Source organism: Miniopterus natalensis, chromosome 21 (assembly GCF_054644295.1).
Source record: "Miniopterus natalensis isolate mMinNat1 chromosome 21, mMinNat1.hap1, whole genome shotgun sequence".
In the NCBI taxonomy this organism is placed as follows: Eukaryota; Metazoa; Chordata; class Mammalia; order Chiroptera; family Miniopteridae; genus Miniopterus; species Miniopterus natalensis.
In genome coordinates this window covers 13,836,623-13,860,253 of record NC_142101.1, presented here as the reverse complement: position 1 = coordinate 13,860,253, position 23,631 = coordinate 13,836,623, and the positions used below count along the sequence as shown (strand labels likewise).

The following is a 23,631-nucleotide window of genomic DNA, read 5'->3' as shown; positions in this document are numbered from 1 at the left end:
TTTGGCCTTCATTTCCTTAGAAAGTCTCCCATGTCACATAAAATTTATATTAAATAAATCTGTGTGTTTTTCTTTTGTTAACCTGCCTTTGGTTATAGAGACCCAGCTGAGAACTTAGAAGGGTAGATGGAAAATATGTATTTTCTCTTCTACAAGAAGCACCAAATAAGTTCCCCCCAAAACTTGAAAACTCTTGTTCTTGGAGGCTTATATTGACTGCCCTCTTGAGGCAGAAAAAGACAAACAAACCTAATGGGACATTTAAGTACATTGTTTTATCTTGTGTCCTATTTTGAGATAAACAGAGGCCAAGGATGACTTGCTCTGAGCAGGGATTGCCATGTGCAAAGCTCAGGTAGGAACAAACACTCCCAGGTTTACACCATAAGCCTGAAGTGACCATGAACACGTCACAACTGCCTTGTGTTGAAATCTGACAAAGTTTGTTCTCGGGACTTCTTCAAGGGCTTCCGTAATCTTCAAAGATATGATAAACGTACCTCATCAATTCTCTTTCAATTTTAGGCTCAAATATAGATTTTCCTTTTCTTCTTCTTTTTTTTTTTTTTTTAATTCTCACCTGAGGATACTTTTTCCATTGCTTTTTCAGAAAGAGTGGAAGGGAGGAAGAGAGAGAGAAACATCGATGTGAGAGAGACACATTGATTGGTTGCCTCCTGCATGTGCCCCAACCAGCACCGGGGATCGAGCCTTTGGCCAGAATGGAACCTGGGACGTGGTCCAGTGCTCTAACCATTGAGCCAAACCAGCTAGGGCAGTTTTTCCTTTTCCATAAAAAAAATCTCATGTGAGTTCCCATTAAGTGAAAAAGCTCAGGTAGGAACAAACATTCCAAACATACTATTTTTGATTAATCAAAAATTGTATGTGGCCTGGCAGGTGTGGCTCAGTGGTTGAGTGTCAACCTATGACCCAGGAGGTCACCGTTCAATTCCCGGTTGGGGCAGAGGCCCAGCTTTCTGGCTCCTCGATCCCCAGCAGGGGGCATGCAGGAGGCAGCCGATCAGTGACTCTCATCATTGATGTTTCTCTCCCTCTCCCTTCCTCTCTCTGAAATCAATAAAAACATATTTAAAAACAATAAAAAGTAGTATGTGTACTATTTTTTACTTATTATTCTTATTTAGAATAAATACTCGGGGGGCATCTAGCAGTAGAAAATAACTTTAAAGCAGTGTTTCCTGTATCCTTTCTTTCATGAAATCTTGTAACATGATTACTACATACGGTGTGTGTTTTCTTTTGCTCACTAGATAAACACTGTTAGGGTAATATTTTAATTGAAAAGGCGCTTAACCCATCTATTTTTTAATGTGTCGAGGTTAATGTTTTATCAAGTTACTCTTTCTGTAGCAGGCAGTCTTAATGTAGTGGTTTTGGCAGTGGCTTTCAGTGAGCTCTCAGAGAAGAGGAGCATTTGAAGGGAAACAATTGCTTGCTTTGTAAGCGGTGTTGTTGAGCAATGACTAAGGACATTCATTTGCGCAGCCAATGTAAACTCCAGACAGATTTCCCTGCCTTTTCCTCACGTGGCTCATGTGAGTCGGTGTTTATCACCGACTCGAGTATCTCCAAGTCTTACAAACCACATAACTGACCGTGAAATCAAGCAGCTGTTTCAAAGGGCTTTCTGCAAGTAGATTTTATTTTTTATTTCTGGGGTCAGTGCAATGAAAAGATTGTGCAATTTGTGGATGGGTATTGGAACTTTTCCCCCTCCCTCCCTTTCTTCCTTCCTTTGGCCTTCTTTAAAGCATGTTTCAATGTAGAGATTTCTGCAGTACTTTTTTAAAAAAAAAATATGTTTTTATTGATTTTTTAGAGAGAGGGAGGGAGAGAGAAACATCGATGAGAGAGAAACATCAATTGGCTGCCTCCTGCTTGTCCCCTACTGGGGATTAAGCCCTCAAGCCAGCATGTGCCCTGACGGGGAAGCTGGCGACCTCTTGGTGCGTGGGACGACCCTCAATCCACTGAGCCACACCAGCCAGGCATAGACTATCTACTTTTTTGTTCAGGGTGACTCCATGGGCTCTGGTCTGGGGTTGATGGCATTTAACATTTGGATATCCCACAGCTACCCTCCAGTACTCTGCTCATGTTTTACCCCAAACTGCCTTTTGGTTTCTGACACTTTTGGACAGTTTAGTTCCATATTCAAACTGTGTGGCAAGACTTATAACAGAGAGTGGGAAGTGGGTTTGGCCTGAGGACAAGGGACTGGGGAAGGCCCAGGCCTGCTGCTCTGCCTTGTTCTTTAGAATTTATGTCCCTTTAGTTGCTGACCGCTTTCCCCACGTGACCACCGCTTTGCCATGACTGTGTGAGTGAGACTTGAGTGTGATGTATGGGTTCTGAAGCATGCGTTTCAGATGTTAGGAATTGAGCTCTAAATTTACTTGACAGAAACCAGACTCATTGTTCCTCTGAGACCCTTGGTGTAGTAGAATCGGAGCCAGAAGACTTAGGCTGGGATCTTGGCTCCTCCTCTGATTATCTGTGTCCCTCTGAGCAAGAAATAGAGTTTTTCTTAATCTATTTTCTCTTTAGTATCAAGGGAGGGGTAGTTCTTCCTGTTGTTGGTTGTTGCAATGAGACTTAAATAAGAAGCTAAGAGAGCATTTATCCTTCTAAAGAGCTATTTCAGTGTCAAGTGAAATGAGTAGATGCTGCGTCTGTGGAGGTGGCCGCATGTCACAAGTACTCACATGCTAAGGCTCAGATCTGAAGTCATAAGCTGTGTGAGAACCCGGTTTGCTGCCCCACTGTGTACCCAAGATCTTCACAGAACTGTGCTTATCTCATTTTCTTTAATTCTAAGTTTAAGAACTTTTCATCATTTTTGGTCTTTTCACCCCTTTTCTCTGAAGTTTTGATTGTGCCTTCCCCATCTCAATAAATGGTATACCGAAGCCTCGTGCCCTTTTCTGCAGCTGGACAGATAAGCTACCTCTGTGGGCTAATCCCAAAAAGTAAGGAGGCAGGAGATGTAGCAGCAGGGTTCTCCTGAGTTCCCTGTGTGCCTCAGATTAAAAGGAACAAGACAGATGGGAATCTGGAGGACACAATGCTGAAAAGAAAGATGTTTGGGTAGAAGCTGGACAGACACATAGGAAGTCAGGCTCAGCAGTTGAGTGGAGAATCTGGAAAGGGAGTTTGGTCTGCGTCTAGGGAAAGATAATGGGGCACCGGAGGCCTTCCCTTTGAGGCATCCTGTCCCAGCCAGGTAGTGCACCCTGAGCTTACACACCTGTAGTGTCCAGGCTGCATGCTTTCAAAATGCTACCCTGTTAATATTCTTAATGCATGTCAATCAGCATTCATATACTGATAGCTGATAGTTAAAGACTTTGTATATTTTAAAACAATGTCTCTGAGATTCTTTTTAGTAAGAGAAATATATCCTTCAAGTTAGTTTTTTTGAAAGTGAAGTATTTGACTCTTGGCTCTGTTACACATGAGCTGTGTGATACTGGGCAAGGTACTCAACTTCTTTTAATGTTCTTTTTTTTTTATTAGCTATAAAACAAAATAGTTCCTTGCAGAGTTGTTGGGGTGAAAAATAATATGTGTAAAGTACCTAGTACACTGCCAGGTGCACAGTAGGGATTCAGTTAATGATGGATATTATTTTTTGATCTAGGCTTAATGTGTAACTATTTGTATATCATTGGCAATAAATTCTATTGATAAAATATGAGCATTCTAAATAGTGTCAGTCTTGTGGGTTTCAGTATTTGTTTGTAGACTGAATATATATCATGTTTCTTTATAGGTATCTGAAAGAGCAGATGCCATATTCTGTTGAATTATATATAGTAACCCAAAAGGCGTATATCAGTTCTCAGAAACAGCTTCACTGACAAAAAGATAATTTTACATTTTGAAAGGGTCACTTATTTAAAAATTTTACTTGGGCTATATTTGTATCCTTGACAGGAAAATTAATATCTTTTCTAACTAAATTGCAGTCATTTAAATTATGGGATGTACCAATTAAATTACATTCACTCTTACTAGAGTTGTCATCCCTCTTCTCCTGTTCTCCCATTCCCTTCCTTACCCTCCCTGCATCTTTGATAATACAGACAAAACTGCTAACTATACCCCAGTAGCTGGTCTTTTTTTTCTTCTTTTGAGAAATAGAACTCCTAGTCCCACTCCGAGTGTTAGCTAACCCATGGCTGCCCAGCTACAGTGTATTTCCCAGCTACGTGCACCTAAATGGAGCCCTGTGACTAAGTTTGAGACCCTGGGATGTAAAAGGAAGAGATACAGGCAACTATGGGGATCATCTTTTTAAAGATCAAGTCATTTGCCCTGGATGCTCTTGTTTCCTTTTCCCCTTGGCTGGGAAATGACAAGAATTAGAGCAGCAGTCTTGGAGCCAGAAATGGACACTAAGTGATGAAGATGACAGAAACAACCAGCTACTCTGGGTTCCCTGGAGTAGAGCTATTTACCCACCCTAGACCCCTCACTTACCTTTGAGCTGCTATGTGAGAGAGAAATAAACTTCTATCTTATTGAAGCCCTTGTACATTTATATTTCTTTGTTGCAGCTATTATGGTTTTTCACAGTCTACCTAGTAGCCCAAACAAAACTCTATGGTAAAGAGTTGTGAGTTGCCTACTGAATGGGAGAAAATATTTGCAAATCATATATCTGATAAGGGGTTAAAATAAAAAATATATAAAGTACTCATATAAGTCAGTAGCAAAAGAAAAATCTGATTAAAAAGGGGCAGAGGATCTGAATAGACATTTTTCCAAAGAAGATGTACAGATGGCCAACAGATATACAAGAAGATACTTAATGTCATTAATGATCAAGGAAATGCAAATCAAAACCAAAATGATATAGCACTTTACACCTGTTAGCATGGCTGTTATCAAAAGACAAGAAATATGTGGAAAGGGAACACTTGTGCATTGTTGGTGGGAATGTAAATTGATGCATCCACTATGGAAAACAGTATGAAGGTTCTTCAAAAAAGTAAAAATAGAACTACCATATGATCTAGTAATTCTACTTCTGGGTGTTTATCTGAAAACGAAGACATTAATTGAAAAGATATGTGCAGCCCCATGTTTATTGTAGCATTATTTATGATAGCCAAGATACGGAAACAGACTAAATGTTCATTGATGGGTGAACGGATAAAGAAGATGTGAGACAGACAGACAGACAGACACACACACACAGGAATATTATTTAGCCATAAAAAGAATGAAGCATTTGCAACAAGGCTGATGGACCTTTAAGGCATTATGCTAACTGAAATAAGTCAGACAGAAAAAGGTAAATACTGTATGATCTTGCATGTGGAATCTAAAGAAAACAAAAAACCAAGCTCATGGGTATAGAGAACAGATTGTGGTTGCCTGAGGTAGGGCATGGTGGGGGGGCAAAATAGGTGAAGGGGGTCAATAGGTACACACTAGCAGTTGTAAAGTAAGTCCTGGGGATGTAATGTGCAGTACTATGACTACAGTTAATAGTATCGTTTTGCACATTTGAAAGTTATGAGAGTGGATCTTGAAAGTTTTCATCAGGAGAAAACTGGTGAGGATGTTAACTGGACTTATTATAGTAATCATTTTGCAGTATATACAGATATCGAGTCATTATGTTATATACCATTTCTGCACAGATTAATCTATTGCAAATTCTTAATATGTTTTGTCTCATAAAACATTTATTTGGTGAGCTGTGTCCTAATTGATAGTGGAATGAAACAAAGTCAAAGGAGAGATCTTTTCCAAGTATGAAGAAAAAGATCTCTTTTGATCAGTGATAAAAATAACAAACAAGAACCAGACTTGCCTATTACAGTTTAAAGGAATGAGCAATAATCAATAAACCAAAAGGAAAGGCCTATGCTTGTCGAGTTGTGTAAGAGTCCAGATTGAAGGCCAAGAAGTGTTAAATTGCAATAGCGATAAAAAAAAATAAGAAAGAGAAAAATGAAACGATGCTGGGAGAGAAAGATGAGATTATTAGTGGTGGTTGCAGCAACCAAGGTGGATGGATGTGGGGGGCATCTGAAAGCAGGTGCTACTCTCCACAGAAGAGCCAGCAGCAAAAGCTGCGGCAAAAGCAGATAAATGATGTTACTGGCATGGCTGACACTGAAGGTACTGGTATATTGTAGCCTCGTTGGAGTGTTGTGTTGGGGCTGGGAAAGACACGCGTGGAATTGCAGTTGTCCTTAAGGTGCTGTAGCATGTAAGGTATTCATCTCAGAATATCTCTCGGATAACCCATTCTCTACTCTTTGTTTTTGTATATTTAAAATAGCACGTACACGTTTGTTTCCTGAAATCTTGTCATATCAGTGGTTCTTACTGGGCTTTAGCAGAGCTGATACGCTGAGATTTCTTCTAACTGCTCTTTACTTCCTTTGATACTTTATATTTCTTTGTGGCAGAAGAAAATATAGTAAAGCATAATATTATCACCCATTTTATAGGAGTGGGGAAATCAAGGTGAAGGTTAAGTGGCTTATGCAAGGAACCAAGGGAAGGAGGCTTTCAAGTGTAGCTTGGAAGCCAGGAGTTGGGTGTTTTTATAGGGAAAAAATACAATGGCTAATTGAGCCGGCTCTCTGAATTTAAGAAAATAACTTTTTTTATGCTTGGTTCTACACTTAAGTATATTAAATCTTTCAAGTATTATATATATCGGTACCGACTAATCTACCTTTCGTTATATAATGGACAGCTGATCCAGCCTTTCCTTTTAAGAAAATCCTTGATGTATTAGGTCGTTAAAACAAATTCTAACATTTGGTGCTCATTAGTGTTGTAACCGAAACAAAAACATTTTAATGGTTGATCCCAGAATATTTTGAAGTTAGTGTAACTTTGCTGGAAAGGTATTTAAGCTACGGTATCAGTTGCAAATAGGCCGTGAGCCAATTTTCAAAGCTGTTTCTAAGTAAGACATTGAGTTTTCAGAATGCAGAAAAATACATTATGTGGCGCTGTGCCATGAGGCAAAGCAACAGAATGAAACAGTTACAATGGGTTTTGTATTGATAATTGTATTTCTAAGTGAGTAGTTTATGATATTATGAGACAGAGTTTAGAATAACTCCCCAGTGTGGACAGCAGTCACTTTATTTTAATAATAAACCATGAAAGAGGTGTTTTGAATATAAAGAAGGATGTCAATATCTGGATGACAAAAATTCAAACTCAAACTCAACATTTAGGATTTAAAACTACTTGACCTGATGAAAAATGGGATGCTTCGTTTCTCTATTAAGGTAAAATAATGATTTTCTGTAATGTAGCGATCCAAAAGGTAAAATTTTCACTTAAAATCCTTGCTGCTTGTTTTTTGCTGGACAAAAGAATTTGGCAAAGAGTATTTTTTCTCAAAGAGTGCTCAAACTGTGGTAAATGGGAAAGAAAGGCACGGTTAAGTGTTATTAATGTTATATGTGCATTCAAAATGGATTTTGCACTTCATTTGTCATCTCAAAGCAAAAAGAAATGAAAGACAGTAATTAGATTGATAATAAATGCAATCTGATGGTTTATATGTGTGTCTGACATTTAACCATGGACACTGTTACTTGCAAGAACTCTTTTTTTAAAAAAACAACTCTGTGTATGTTTTACTCAAAGTTGTTTAATTTGTATAATTTTAAATATATATATATCTTTATTGGTTTCAGAGAGAGGAAGGGAGAGGAAGAGGGAGGGAGAAACATCAATGATGAGAGAGTCATTGATCGGCTGCCTCCTGCACTCCCCCACTGGGGATCGAGCCCGAAACCCGGGCATGTTCCCTGTCGAACCCCGATCTCCTGGATCCTAGGTCAGTGCTCATCTGCTGAGCCATACCTGGCTGGGCTAAAATTTTTTAATGTAAGATAAAAGACTTAAGATTACATAACAGGTCTGTTTTCAACATGTGTTTCTGAAATATACACATTTGCAGTGTTATTGAATTTTAAGAGTTCTTTATGTGCTCTGGATACAAGTCGTTTGGTGGATATGTGTATTGTGAATATTTTCTCCTGTCTATGGCTTGCCTGCATTTTAATTTTGATGTTTAGTTCATCAATTACCCTTACATGGTTTGTGCTTTTCGTACCTTGTCTAAGAAATCGTTGCCCAGCCTAAGTTCTTAAAGATTTCCTCCTAGATTTTCTTCCAGAAATTTTATAGTTTTCAGCTCTTACTTTATGTGTGTAATTTGTTTCAAGTTTATATTTGTGTATACTGAGTATAATTTGTGTGTGTGTGTCGTCAGTAGAAACCCATTGAAAATGTTTGCACGTGGAGACAGCTTTGGTGACAGTGTAGAGGTTGCAACCAAGAGTGAAAAGATGGTTTGAGTCGGTAATGACCTGACCTAGGACAGCAGTCATGCATGTGGAGAGCGCAGGCGAGGGGACAGAGGTGATGACGCTTTAGAGGGAGAATAAATCGCCTGGGGAGCAAAGATGAGGCTGAGGCCATGGTTCCAGGAAACAGCATGGTCTGTGGCCAGGACTGGAACGTAGGGCAGGGAGGAGATTCATCATGAGTGGAGAGGCGCTGTTGTCACACTGCTGACTTAAGTGACAGCAGCGCACCTAGTCCCTGTCCCTGTGCACACAGATTGGGGCCTAGCCAGAGTCTTAGTGAAAACATTTTTATTAATTCACTGCAACCAATTTTCTATGTGCTATATAATTTCCATTATGGTATTTTTTTATAGCTTAACAGTATTGTAGTTTTTAAAAAAAATATATTGAGCATGTGCCCTGACCAGGAATCGAACCCTGACCTCCTGGTTCATAGGTTGACGCTCAACCGCTGAGCCACGCCGGCTGGGCACAATATTGTAGTTTTGTAATGAAGCTACTCTATATCTGCTGTATAAAAAAATTAGCTTTTTTAAAAAAAATAAATGATGCTACCAAAATGGTTTCCACTGTATTTCTCCTGTTTCCACCACAACATAGCCACTTATAAGGATATTCGTCCATTCTTTGTGTAGCTGTGCAGACATATCATACTTTCCATGTAAGTAAGATTGTATTATCTCTATTTCTTTCTTTCTTTAATTTTTTAATCTTTTGAGAGTACTTTGTATGTCTTTTGTCTTATTTTTGACACTTTCATCTTTAATTCATCTGAGGTTTATTTGGGGTTATTTTAAGATCTAATTATATTTTATTTTTTCAAGTGGATTATCAGTTATTCCAACATTAATATTGACTAATCCATCTTTTCACCGCTGATTTGAAACGCTGCCTCCACTGGATCTTGTTTTACATTGCTCTATTTCCGTATTAAGTTCCATTTACCGGTTTGTTTCTCTCATTACATGCCTGAGAGTGGGGCAGTGTAACATTAACTCAGGGTGATTGTGAGCATCAAATGAGAGCCGCACAGACAATGACCAGTGCTAGCCATCTGGTGTAGAGTGTCAACACATACACATTAGCCGTTGTTAAGTTAGCCAAAAAGGAATACTGCTTTACTGTTTGTAAAACAGTAGAGAGTAAATGGCAAAAAAAGATTAAAAGTGTAGTAAGAAGTACTGGCATCTCTTTTTTCCCCCATAAAAATTTAGACCTCCTAATTTTTATACTGTGCTTATAGAACAGAAAGAGCTGATATTCTTTATGTATAGATAAATCAGATTAAGAAATGCAACCAAGATTCGGTGATGTTCAGTTAATAGCATTATAGATGCTCTAGATTACAGCCTCTTTGCGGGCAGAGACTATGTCTTATTTCATTTAACAACCATTTATTGAGCCCTTCCGTGTGTCAGGCACTGAGCATAGAACAAAATGCAATTGAGCTCTTGAGCAGCTCACATCCAATGGGGGAAACAGACATATAAGTAAATATAAATAGAGTTAAAAATGCATTTATATACACCAGTGTTTTTAGTTGTCTTCTACTGATGTGGAAATACTTATATCAGAGCTGCACACATTCACTGAGACATTTTTCTAACCATCTGGATGGGATGATGGAAATATTTAAATAGTGTTTTTACACTACCTTCGTGTGAACTGTATTTCAAAGTACTTATTTGTCCCCCCATCCCCTACCCTCAAATCCTTGAATGATACAATCACACAAAGGCAAAAGGCCACATTTTTGGAATGCTTTTTATGCTTTCTGTTTTCCAAGATGTTAACTCTATGTATTCCACATTGAATTCTTAGGTACTGCATACTAACAAAATGATGGTAGTTTCGGTACCTCATACTAAAATTATTTTCTCTGAATGCCTCCTCTCGTTCTGGGAGTCAAATTATGTAATTAATTTGTAATTTTATAAGGTCAGATGAATGCATTTTAAAATGCAGGCATCTGTTCTCTATATGTTCTACACCTGCAACGAGATGATTTTAACCATTCACTTATAAAAGAGAAACACATTGTCAGGCCCCCCCCCAGCTTTGAAGCGTGCACTCTATTTTTTGCTTGGTAACCATGTGAAAAATACCAATTACCGAAACTCTGAGCAGAATGAAGTTACTTGTAAACCTAGTGTTCATACCAAGAAGGCCCTCTAAATCAAAACCATACTGAGATGCAATAGAGCAAATCTGTAGAGCATAAACCTTTCAAGATCAATGTCGATAAAAAAGGACCCGTGATTTGGGAAGGCGGCTTTAACAAAACAGTATTGTTACAAGCAAGGAAAGTGAGACAGCTGGCAGCCAGTCTGACAAACACGCTTCATGCAAGGAGATTACGCAACTGAAAGACCTGTGTGCGTAATGCGAGTCGATGCTAATCCGAGTCGATGCTAATCTGAGTCAGTGCGTAATCCGAGTCAACATCAGTGGACTCTCACAGGCCATATTTCTACATTTTTGATACTGTTTTAAAGCATATGAAATCTCTTGACACATGGAATTTCCAGAAATTAAAAACATACAGAAAAGTACCATTTCAGTTGGAATGAAAATCATGACAAACAGTATTATAGTCAGTTCTATCTCAATAAATCTGGAAAAATAAAAAAATCATGAGCATTTCAGGCCTTGAGGAGAGTAATCTAGATTCTGTACAGTGTCTGTTAAGACAGATACTGTATTCTAGGGTCCCTTTCATCATTAGAAAATTGACTTTGGGAGGAGTTCAACTATGAGCAGTCTAGAGCTGCCTCTCAGAGTCAGAAGGCAGGTAGAGGGGGCACTGCTGTAAGGACTCAGAGGCTGGCGTTGGGATCAGACAGCAGGTCTCTGTTTAAATCCTAGCGCTGCCCCTTCTACTGAACAGAAGACTCAGTCTTTCTGTGCCCCAGTTTCTTGAGCTATGAAACGCGTAAGATAGGTCTTATGCATTTAAGACATGTAAGCTTTATGTAAACACATGAAAAATGCTTAGCATATCATTAGCACACATGCAACGCTTAGTAAATGCCGGCGATCAAGTTCAATGTGAGCAGACATTTGCCCCTGTGTGCCTTCCCTCCATTTTTCTATTTACTCTTCTGTTTTTCTCTTTTCTCTTTAGTTGTCTAACCTTCCCACTTTTTTTTATTCCACTATCTCCCTTGTTCAGTCGTTCTCTTTTAAGTCTGTTTTCTCCCACTTTATCCCAAATTTTTATTAGCTTTTAAAATTTCCCATTTCCTATTATTTTGTTTGGCAGGCTCAGTGGCCATACTTTCTTCTTCCCTTCATAGGCCTGTAACTGCCTCGGGGCCTTTTAGCGTGAGATCTTCGAATGCCCTTCACAGGCCTAAAGAACCCCTGAAATTGTACACAAAATTTTACAATGATGTAGTTTTTGGGGGGTAGGTTCCTCAGTTCTTTACCATGGATCAATGGGATGTAACTACCCCCTTCCGCCCCACTCCTGCCCCCGATGACTTGTTGGGCCTCTTCGCCAGTTGCCTCATGGGTATGAGGGGACCTCATTATACATGGGAAGATGCTCACCACTCACTGTCTATACTCAGCATGTGCGATTTGTACCATAGTATTATAAAGGAATTTAACCCAGGTAATTCATTAACTATTGTGGTATTGTGTTGTGCTTTAATATTTGTGTGCAATAGCTCTGTTTTTCAAATTTTAGTGGTTTTAGCGAAACAGCATTATGCATCCCATATGTCCAGCTCAATCTAAAACAAAATAGATATTTCTCATTTTAATTTCTTTTCCGTTTCTGCATGGTACACCCCAGCCAACTTGGAAACAAAGCATTCAATATTTCAGAAACCGATTGTCTAGTGAGAAACCAATGTATTTGGAATGAATTATAAATTCATTAGAAAAAATTCCAGATTGACAGCAGTTGAGGTTTCTTTTAAGCTTTTGAAGGCAGGCATGTCAACGATAACAAAACAGCGATGAAGACTTTGGGTGTATTTTTTTCGAGTTGGCCAAAGAGCCAAGTTGTTTTCTTAACGAAAATCATCATTCACATGAGTCATCGTGACAGCCTGAAAAATTTAAAACTCCTCTAGGAAAAGAAGATACCCAAGTAGCACATTCTTCATACATCCTGCCATGTGTAAAAGTCTAGAGCCGAAAAATATTCCTTTGAAAAGTGCACTTCTTTCATCTCTGTCCTGATAGCTCTGACCTCAAAAATAAAACGCCCATTTTCAAGGGCTGGATTCCACTGGGGCGTAATCAAACCAAATTAGCAAACATGAACTCCTTACCCCACCCCCCACTTAAAAAAATGCTGGTAATCAATCCTGGCTTACTTAGTGTGTGGAGCTTAGCCAACATAGTGACATACACATATTTATCAAAAATAAACTGGGTGCTGTCTGGCCGGTGTGGCTCAGTTGGTTGGGCATTGACCTATGCACTGAAAGGTTGCTGGTTCGATTCCCGGCCAGGGCACATGCCCAGGTTGTGGCCTCAGTCCCTGGTAGGGGATATGCGGGAGGCTGCTGATTGATGTTACGCTCTCACATCAATGTTTCTCTCTCTCCCTCTCCCTTCCTCTCTCTAAAAATCAGCAAAACAAATCTTTAAAAAATAAATAAATAAACCAGGTGCCTGGCATGTGCTAGGCTCTGGGTGTACAATAGTGAACATGGCACTTAGGGTCCTTGCCCTTGAGAAAAACATAAATATACGCACATATATAAATATATATACACATGTGTATATATACATACACATATGTATGCATATATATAGTGTGTGTGCTCATATACAAATAGTGGTAAGTGCAGTAAAGAAATGAGTAGGCCCAAGGAAGAGTAAATTTTGCTTTAGAGTGCCACCTACAATGATTTGGTGGAAAAAAATAGAGCCCTTCATCTAGTCTTGATTAATCTGTTTTCTTTGTTTTAATAACAAAATCGGTGGCAGGCCATGATGTGGGGCTGTTCTGAAAAGAAGCAGCTCTGGTCATCCAAAGATGTCTGTACCTTGAAATGTAAAACGTGCTCTGGGAATGGAAACATGTAGATGAAGATGCAGGAGGTGCTAGCTACAGACTATACAGTCTGCTGTTTTTCATAACTGTGTGTTTCCCTGACTCAACGAGGCTGAATCACAGAAGCTGAGGCCCTAGCACCCTGTCTTAGGGGTAGCTCTGAACTCTGGTTTCTAAGGAATACAGTTGGGACATTCCCCATCTAGGCTGACCCTTCCATTTCTCAGGTGATGAAATGCTGGGCTCCAGTGCCCTCCTTTAGCTGATTAGAGAAGCATCCTGTGGTCAAGCCTAAGTATCTGACTCAGGGTTTGCTTTTTAAAATTTTTTATTGTATTCAATTAATATTATGCCTATCCAGAAGACTGCTTGGAAACCTGTGTTAAGGAGATCAGTGGGGCTACACAGCTACTTGTAATGAACAAGATTTGGGGGAGTAGGAGGGTGGCTTCTCTAGAGCATAAGCAATTCTGTTTATGTTCTGAAAACTGAGGCAGTTCCGTCTAACCCACTTTCAGAGTTGTCTGGGGAGCCTGAGGGTCCCTTGGAGAGCCCTCAGGTCTTCCAGTGGGTATAGGTTTTCACAGAAGGGAGGGGTCTCTGCTCACCTCCTTTTCCTTAACTAGGGAGCTACTACTAGATATAAAGCAAGCAAGCAAACAGACAAAACAAAACAAACCTGAACAAGTTCTTGCCTCTGTGTCATAGAGCCTTCCTGAGTAAGAGCGTTTGGGCACAACCTGGAGGATTTCCTTGAGTATGACAAGGAACCTCATTAGTGCCTTCTCACTTGGGCTCGCCTATTCTTTTCTCCTTCTACCATTCGTCCCCCACCCTCCTCCTGGTAGAAAGGAAAGTAGGGAAAAGAAATAGGACCCGAGTTTCACGCTGTGGGAATTAGAGAAGACCTGTTAGCAATGACCGATTTAAACAGTTAGTTAATATGCCAAAGCCCCAAAAATCATGTTCCTAAATCTTCTAACCCAACGGAAAACTGCATTATCCTCATTAAGAAGAATATATATGGAAGTAACCAACACACCTAACTATTTAGAAAGCAACATATTTTAGCTAATAATGAGTCTTAACCTTTAGGGGATTAGCACATGGAAATGGTTACTATGTACCAGCAGATAGAGCCGCATCTCCATACTGCTTAAGTCAAAGACTAAGTCTTCATTATCCCAGGACATATGATTTTCAGTTAGTCTCATTCGCTCGCTAAGCGCCTTCCACGCTTAATGAAACGAAATTGAAAGAGATCACTGGTTTAATTTTGCCCTGTGGAGGTTCCTCCCTTTTATTTCGAAACACATTTATCTCCCTACCTTTTGAAGCTATTTTGACTATTTCCAATTTTGCATACTGTTAAGAGGGCCAGAATTTTAAAGCTCTAAAGGTATGTGATTTGAAGGCTTCCTACCTAATGTGCCTGGAATTTTTCACCAATTATGGAAGAGCCAAACCATCATTTTCCAGTTTCCAAAAAGGAATGCAGCTGCTTGCAAGAGGTCTAAACTAACAGGACATTTAATATTTTGAAAAATATGCCCTGGGGGGAAAGACTTTTCTGTTCAGAAAGATATTAAATTATTTAGCTTGGCAGCTCCACGATGTGACTATTTTGAGCCCCATCACTGTCACTGATTTTTTTTTTATTGAGTTCAAATGGAAACATTGCAAACTTGATTCTGACATATAGTCCTTTATTAGCTCTTACATATAAACCTTTGGCTGGAACTGCCTGCACGTCCCTGTGATCTGCATAGGCGCCTTCTGCTTGCAGGGGATCAGTGTTTAATTTTCAAAATTCTCAGCAAATAGCAGTGCTGCAGCCCTAAATCCCTGCACCGAGATTCCTTCCGGCCCAGATGAAACTAATAGTTCCAGGCTGCGGCGCTGTCACTCATTACTAATCCAGGTAGGGCTGCTTACTGTTTTTAATTTTCTTGTTCAGGACCTAAAGGCAGCGTTTCCCTCTTTCCCATGAGAAGCCAGCGATAATGGGCCTGAATTCCAGCAACTGGAGACAGTGGGCCTCCCAACAGCGACATAGCCAGGCTTTGTTTCAGGGCCAGTGTAGATCTGAGCTTGGTGATAGACATAATACAGTGGAGGACAGGCATGTAATAGGGTATTAAGGAAAAATAAGGACGTTTTAGGGATTTGCCCCTAAGTTTTTTTAAGTTGGTGTCATGGAAAGCGTCTGCTTCCTGCCACAAGATACCCATTGATACCACTTGCCATTTTGGGTCAGGATGTTGAAGTGGATGGACGATATGCTTTTACGCTGATCATAATCCTTGTTATAAAAAGAATAATATCTTCCGTAGCTGTTTTTTTCTCAGTCCAGTATCCAGTCCAGGATCAGACATTCCACTTCAATTCATGTCTAACTAGCCACGCTTAATCTGGAATAGTTCTTTAGCTTTTCTCTTTTTTTCTTGACCTTAACGTATTTTGGCAAGTAGAGGTCAGTTATTTTGTAGAAGAGCCCTCAATTTGGGTTTGTCTAATTATTAGATTGTAGGTCTGGTTATTAGTTTGCCATGATTAGATTGAGGTTTTGTAGTTTGGAAGGAAAGCCATAGAAGGGAGGTTGTGTCCTCAGTAGGTCCCATCGGCAGGCACAGGATAGCAGTGTACAAATACCACTGATTTTTCACTTGGTTAAATTACATCTGCCAGGTTTCTCCACTGTAAAATTACTGTTTTTCCTTTGTAGTTAATATGGAATTGTGGGGAGATACTTTGAAACTGTAAAATCTTGTTTCTCATCAACTTTCACCCCATAGTTGCCGCACACATTACGCCTTCTTCCACATTTATTAGTTGGCATCATGCTCTAAGGAAGAGCTTCCTGTCTTTCTTGTCTTTACCTTTAATTTGTATTAGTTTGAACTCATAGATTCTTATTTTATTCAAGGAGTTATATTCCATCCTGTCTTTCATTGTTTTGAGTCTGGAATGATTCTAGATTTGTCCTGTGGGAGCCCCTACAAACTGCTCCTCTATCCTTCTGATACGTGTTCACCATTCTTTGAGACTTTCTTACTTTCTGGTGTAACAGGAGGTTCCAGGTCCTTCCTTGCCCCAGGCCTTGGACACCTGGACTCAGCCTTTTTCTAAGGAGCCCCGATTCCTTTTCATGGTGTTTGAAATCAAGGTCTTGGTGCTGGTATGGTCATTGCCACTGCCTTGTCATTGGCTCTAGATGCTTTCAGGCCTCAGGTCTCTGAGACTGAGCTAGGAAGTGTGTGTGTGTGTGTGTGTGTCTTGTCTGTGTCTATATCTATGTCTAGATTAAAGTTCTGTATCTAAATTAAGGGTGCAAAGTCATTATTCCAGTTCAAATCCAGCACCCCAGGATTCATTCCAGTCCTCCATATTTATAACTCCCATCTCCAGCAGTGAAAAGGCTTGGCTGTGTGATACTGTTTTATATCCCTGGTACCTTGTCCAAGCCTTGGCATTAAGGCATAAGTGCATGTTTTAGAGATTTAAATGAATGAATTAGTAAAATAATCGTGGTGTTATCACTGTAAATATCCTCACTGCTGTGACCAATGCCTAGTGTGACACAGATGTTGAACAAAACTGTTGAACCAATGGTTCCCTTCTCTCTAATATCTTCATTTTTTACTTTTAAACCAGATGAAATGTGACTGCATGTGAGTACTCTGATGGTGGTTTTTTTTTTTTACTATTTAAATCATGAATCCAGATAAATTATTCAATGAATATGAAGTCTTTTTGCAATAAGAAAAAGTAATAAATAAAAATAAAATTGCAGCATAAGAAAAATAGTCCTTCTGCTTTGTTAAAAAAAAAACCCTTGGAAATGGGCGCCACTGAAAAGCTTTCAGTATTTCTAATTAGAAAAATCTCAGCCAGCAGAGTCTGTCGGGTACTTTTCACATTTGTCAGCCCTGGCGATGTGAAATATGGTCTTCATCTGAATTCTCTTCCTATCCCCCCTGCCGTCAAGGCAAAAAGAATTTCCACGTCCCTGCTGCTTATTATTAAGCTGCTCGAAACAAGGAAGCTTGAAGATAACTTAGGAGCCAGTCACTAGAAATTTCTGATAACCTGCAGACTCATTGCCAAATTATATTCTTAACTTTGGGAGTGATCTGGGGGAAAGCAGTAGGGTTTCACTCACCTATGCCCTCAAAGGTTATAGATTTCCAACTCGGGACAGCCATTAATGATGTTACATCTTGAAGTGGATTTTTCCCCCCTTAAACCTCAGGAAATGTGCTCTATTTTCCGCCCTGATGTAATTAAAACTAACAGCTTCTTGCTCATAAACTCTTAGTTTATCCCTAGAAATGTGCTTAAAAATTTTTGCTTTTTGTATTTACCTAAAGTTGTTCAATGTGGCATATGCATTGTAACTTCTAATACAGAATTCAAAGAAACAAGGTCTTTTACTAAACATAAAACAAAGTCAAGTGCAGTAAGACTTGCTCACACAATTGGCTTGGAATTAATTTTTGTTTGAAAGAAGTTTCTTGCAACATAGCTCCCCCGCTCCCCCCATGTTTATCAGGGGAGTCGAGGAGTCCACATCTTCTAACACAGATAGAAAAACCAAGACATTTAAAGGCACTTCCGTCCGAATGCCTTTCCTATTTAAAGAAAAAACTAAAGAAGTATCACTTTACACAAATCATCTTTTTTTCCAAGATTAAAGTTTTGAAAGCAAAGTTTTATGGCTTCATCTCTTTTAAGTATAGACATAGAAAGCTAAAATCCCAAAGTTGTCACTTAAAAAATACTATGGGAGTGGTGGCATCATACCAGATTCCCTGCTGCCTGTTTTGTTTTATTGCTGTAGCATCAGCCTAGTATTACTAATTACACACACACACACACACACACACACACACACACACACACACACACTATTAACTAGTAGAGGCAGGTGTATTTGCCAGATTTCTAAAAATGTCTCTACTTTTAGCCAAAGTTCTGTTCTTGTTTCTGTTTGAATTTTCGCTTAAGAGCCCCCTGTTGTGTTTCATGATAACTCAGTGCCTTCTTGGAGAAATACAGCATCCCAGAAACAGAACCCACATGCGATGTAGTCATCTTTCATATATATTTATATATGACATGTTCATATGTAGCTGAATGAGCATGGAGGAAAAACTCGGCATTAATTATCTCATGGAGTGAGATAATTGTTAGCATTAATTATCTCATGGAGTGGGATTTAGAAGAATTATTAACTCTTTATCATTATACTGTTTAATTGTTATAGGAAGCATCTATCACTTGTTATTAAAGAGATCTCATAAACAGAAATTCAGATCAATCTGTAGCTTTGAGTATTTATGATTCTTTTTAAAGGAACTTAAAACAGTGAAGTCGTAGAAGAAAAATACAGATTCTGTGGCTACTGATTAGCTCAACTCCAGTCGTTTCTAAGACCTTCCAGTTCTTCAGCAGTAACACCTATACAGAAAGGAACATCTTGGACATAATTTTTAGAGTGCTTTCCTTCAGATCAGACTTTTCAAATATTAAACATTTTCATCTTAGTTTATTTCAGAAATCTTTTGTATTTAGCAGTAAATTGATTATACTAGTATATTCACCAATGAAAGATGAATATTGTTTCCATGTGAAACCAAGACTAATAAATTCTCACAATGCCTTTGATTTAATTAAGACTCAAACCTTCTTTTGCCAAGGAATGAATTGCTTAGTGTAATTACGGTTTTCTTTTAAAAAGGGGACAAAATAAATTCTCTGCATTTTGTGAATTTTTGTAAGTTCTAAGGCTCTGAGCATTCAGTAATTCCAAATAAATGTAAATGCTCCTGTAATTTTCCAACATTAAGGAGGCCTTAGGCCCTAAGAGGTTGTTTGTTTGTTTTAAATCACAGGTACTAATAAAAGAAAAAATATTTTTGAATGTAAATATTTACTGGGAGTTTCTTAATCATAGGTTTCACATAGTACTAACAAAGCAGTTTTTCATTATAAATATAAAAAGAGCCAATTTACAACGTAAGAAAAATGCCAGTAATAATTTGAGTGTATTTGGGATTGAGAAAACAAAATACTAACCCGTTTCTTAGTTAAGGTCTGTGTGTTATTTACAATCAGTTGCTCTTGTGGCAAGCTTTTATTTTTTCATTAAAGTAGCACCAAGTTAATACTTTTTGAAGACCATGAGATTGTAACCAAGACCCCATTCAAGCACTACTTTTTTTTTTTTTAAATCCTCACGGGAGGATATTTTCCCCATTGCTTTTCAGAGACTGTGTATGTGGGGGGGGGGGGAGGGGGAGGGAGGGAGAGAGAGAGAGAGAGAGAGGGGGAGGGAGAAAGAGAGAAAGAGAGAAATATCGATGTGAGAGACACACATTGATTGGCTGCCTCCCACACATTCCTGGACCAGGGCTGGGGATGGAGCCTGCAACCGAGGTTCATGCCCTTGGCTGGAATCAAACCTGGGACCCGTCAGTCCTCGGGCCAGTGCTCTAACCACTGAGCAACACCGGCTAGGGCTCAAGCACTACATTTTAACAAGGGAATCCTTTCTCTCTGAGGAGCTGGGAAATCTTGTAGAAACCATGGCCATCTGATCTAAAAGCTCATGATAACTTTAAGGATTAGTTGATTGAGGTTATAAAAGAACAAAATGAATTATACACAATGAGACAACTATAAAGAAAAATAGATTTTATTCTCTTCTTGATTTTTTCTACATTTTGAGACATGTAACTTAGAGGCAACTAAATTTCCGTAGTAGCTTTTCAAATGCAAATATCAAAATTAACCCTTCATGAAGAATTCTGGTACCTACTATGATTATAGCTCTAAAGGAAAATTCGACGATTGTCAGGTCAAAGGAAATCATGGCTTTAGCTTACTAATTTTGGGAGAGGGTAGAGTGAAGCTAGACAGTGAGAGAGCATTTGGGGCTTCTAATGGGATGGAGCTGGCAGGTCATTTAGCTCGGGCCTTACGTTCATGGAGGGTCTTAAATTTAAAATTTTAATATTATCCCCAATTAAATTGTATGTACAGTTGTATGGGTTTTTTGCCTCTGTGTTAAAAACATTAAACTATAAAATGTACTATAAATTATTCTAACTATTTTGGCTTTTCCCCCCTTTTCTATATATTAGGAGCCTAAAAAGAGTGGAAATGGCTGGAGCATCTCTCGACCTCCTAGAGGAGCAGGATATTTCGGGTAGGAAATAGCATCAGAAAACATTTATTAGATGCCTGCTATTGTGAATTAAAAAGAGTTTTGGATCTTGCTATTGCATTTTAAGATATGTATATGCTTCTAAAGTTTCCCTGGAAGCATATTAAAATAAGGAAACGAACATTGTTATAATGATATTAATGAATCTATAAGCCTTATTTAAATTCCACCAGTTTTCCTACTTCCATCCTTTCTGTGGCCCAGAATCCAACCCGGGAACTCACATTGTACTAAATTGTCAGGTTTTTGCACTCTCTTTCAAGATCTGCGATGGTGTCTCAGTCTTTCTTTCATAACCGTAACAATTTCAAAGAGTGCTTTTCAGTTTTTTGGTAAAATGCCCCTCGCTTTGGGTATGTTTGATGTTTCATGCTTACATTGAGGTTATGCAGTTCTGGCAGGAACACTCCAGAAGGGAGGCTGTGCCCTTGTCAGTGCATCAGATCGGTGTCTGTGAGGTCACTGTGTCTTATTGGTGATGTTACCTTTGACCTTGACTTTGATGTTAAGGTGTCTGCTCAATTTTTTACTCCGTAAAGTTAATATTTTCCCCTTCGTGTTGAATAAGTATCTTGTGGGGAGATACTTCGCAAATATCCCGTTTCTCATAAAAAATCACCATTGGGCACATAGCACAGTGATAATTGTTGCAGTCAAGAGCCATTAGCAGTTCAATGACTATGCAAATATCCTGTTTCTCATAGAATCATAGTGGCTCTTGTTGGAACCATAGTGGCTCTCATTGCAACAATTATGACTATAGGATTTGCCTAATTTCTAGTACATTCAATAATGGGAAAGCTACTGTAAGAAAGAACTGCCCCTTACTTACATCAGTCTGGCCTCATGAATATTTATTTTATTCTGTGGGTTTTAATTCAATACCATTATTATGTTGGTCAAACTGTTTCAGCCTTTTGTCTCCTTTCCATTTTTATTTTTTATTTTTTATTTTTTTAGCACTACTATACTTTGAGACATCATAAGATATCCCAGGCTCATCTTATATTTCCCTGCAACAGCCCTAGAGCTCCAAGGAGCCCTGGTTTCTTTTCTTGGAAAGGGGTATTTAGAAACCAAGGTCTGGGTGCTGGATGTGCTCCTTGCTGCTGGGGTGTCATTGCTTCTAGGCCCTTTCAGTGGATAGAGCTAGGATATATACAGATACATGCTAACGTATCTACACACACACATATACTTGTTTCAATATCTATCTATCATCATCTATCTATTATCTATCTAAAATACCATGAGTACTTACCTCTGACTCAAATCCAACAGGGTGCTTTCTAACATTCCCCCCTTTTTTATTTGTAATTTTTTTCTCCAGTGTGAAGGAAATAACCTGGCTCACGTTGTCTATAATATATTATTATATAGACATATAATATGTCTACAGTATATAATATGGCTTTGAAATCATACTTACTTGTTCAAACCTAGTAGACATATAAAGCAATGGCTCTAACTGGAGGCAGTTTCGTCTCCCAGAGGACATTTTTGGCAATGTCTGGAGATGTTTTTGGTTGTCCTAAATGTCTTCCAATGCATAGGACAGCCCCCACAAGAAAGAGTTAGTAGCCCAAGGTTGAGAAACCTTGACACAATGTAGTTTCAGAATTGCTAGCCTGTTCCCCATGACAAATAAATGTACTAACCCAAATATAATATTTGTGTATGGTTTTTTCTTTAGTCAAAACAGTGCCATCCCATGCTTATTAGGGTTCTTTCCTTCTCCACCCCCTTCAATATGCTCATGTTATTTATGATACATTCAGGATCATCTGTTACTGTTTTTGTTCAGTTTGGAGTTTTATTTATTTGTTTCTTGTGTGAGTGTATGGACCGTGATTCTAAGAGTCAGAGCCAGACAATAAGGGACACTCAGAGAAGTGGGAAGATGTTTTACAAGTTCTCCAGATGATTCTGATGTTCCTCTGTTTTCAGAGCCACTGGCCTAGCTCATGGGCGTTGAAGTCAGACCTGAATTTACCTCCAGTTTCCTATCAGGTGTGTAATGTTGAGTAAATTACTTTCCCTCTTTGAGCTTCCTTCTGACTCCTACTTCTAAGAATTATTGTCAGGATATAGAAATGTGCATGTGGTGTCTATCCCAGTGCCCACCCGACGTGAGACCCCAGGTGATCGCTGTTTTCATTCTTTCCTGTATCTGTTTAGCAAATAATGGTGTTGCTCTATGTAACATATGGTTCATGCCTTTGAGTAGTTCACATTTTAGGGGGCTTTTTTTGCAGAAATTGCAATGACCATTTCTTATAGTGATGTGCAATATAAGAGGTTAAGACGATCATAATCATGATTTTGTAGAAGCTTTTCCTTAGAAAGCCTCATGAATGTAGACTGTGTATGTATCTCTCATGTAAACCATCATGGTAAAAAAAAAATCTGGAGAAATAGATAGTTATGTGTCTCTCTCAAATAGAAGTCATTTCAGGCTTTTAATAATGCCTGGATATCAGACCATGTGATGTTGAATTCTCCAGTCATGAGGGCTTGTAGACAGGTATTCAGTGTTCTCAGATAGTAGACATTATTAAATGGTTTTTATTATACATGTAAATGTTTTGGAACAGTGCTTCGTAATTTTAATGCGTCTACACGTCATCTGGGGATCTCGGTAAAAAGCAGATGCAGAGTCAGCAGGACTGGAGCAGGGCCTGAGAACCAACACTTCTAACGAGCTCCGAGCAGATGCAGCCGGTTGTGGTCACACTGAGAAACACGGGTTTGTTGCATTGGCTTTGAAATCATACTTTGCTGGCTTTGGGTCCCAGTTCTTCAATTTATTAATATGAGCCTGTTATGAGTGACCATCTTCACTCTGTGCACACAGTACCTTGAGGTGTTAGCTGCTGACGTCACCCCTTCATAGCATTTAAACATTTTCAATTAACACAGGAGGAGAGGACAGACCTCTGGCAGCTAATGGGTGGAATTGAAAAACAAATGTCTTGATAAGAGCTGAAGATGTCTCCTTTCATTCG

The 23,631-nt window shown here is 39.0% G+C and overlaps 1 protein-coding gene across 4 annotated transcripts in view; it reads left to right on the top strand.

Moving 5' to 3' along the window:
* Positions 1-23,631, top strand: part of DISP1 (dispatched RND transporter family member 1) — a 100,751-nt gene that overhangs the window by 11,930 nt on the left and 65,190 nt on the right. For all 4 annotated transcript variants that reach the window (XM_087828875.1, XM_016221175.2, XM_087828876.1 and 1 more), the window contains exons 2-3: positions 20,544-20,608; positions 22,574-22,636. Coding sequence is in view for 1 of the 4 variants with exons in the window: in XM_016221175.2 (XP_016076661.2) it covers positions 22,591-22,636 (46 nt within the window). In the remaining 3 variants the exon portion in view is untranslated. The remainder of the gene's footprint in view (positions 1-20,543; positions 20,609-22,573; positions 22,637-23,631) is intronic.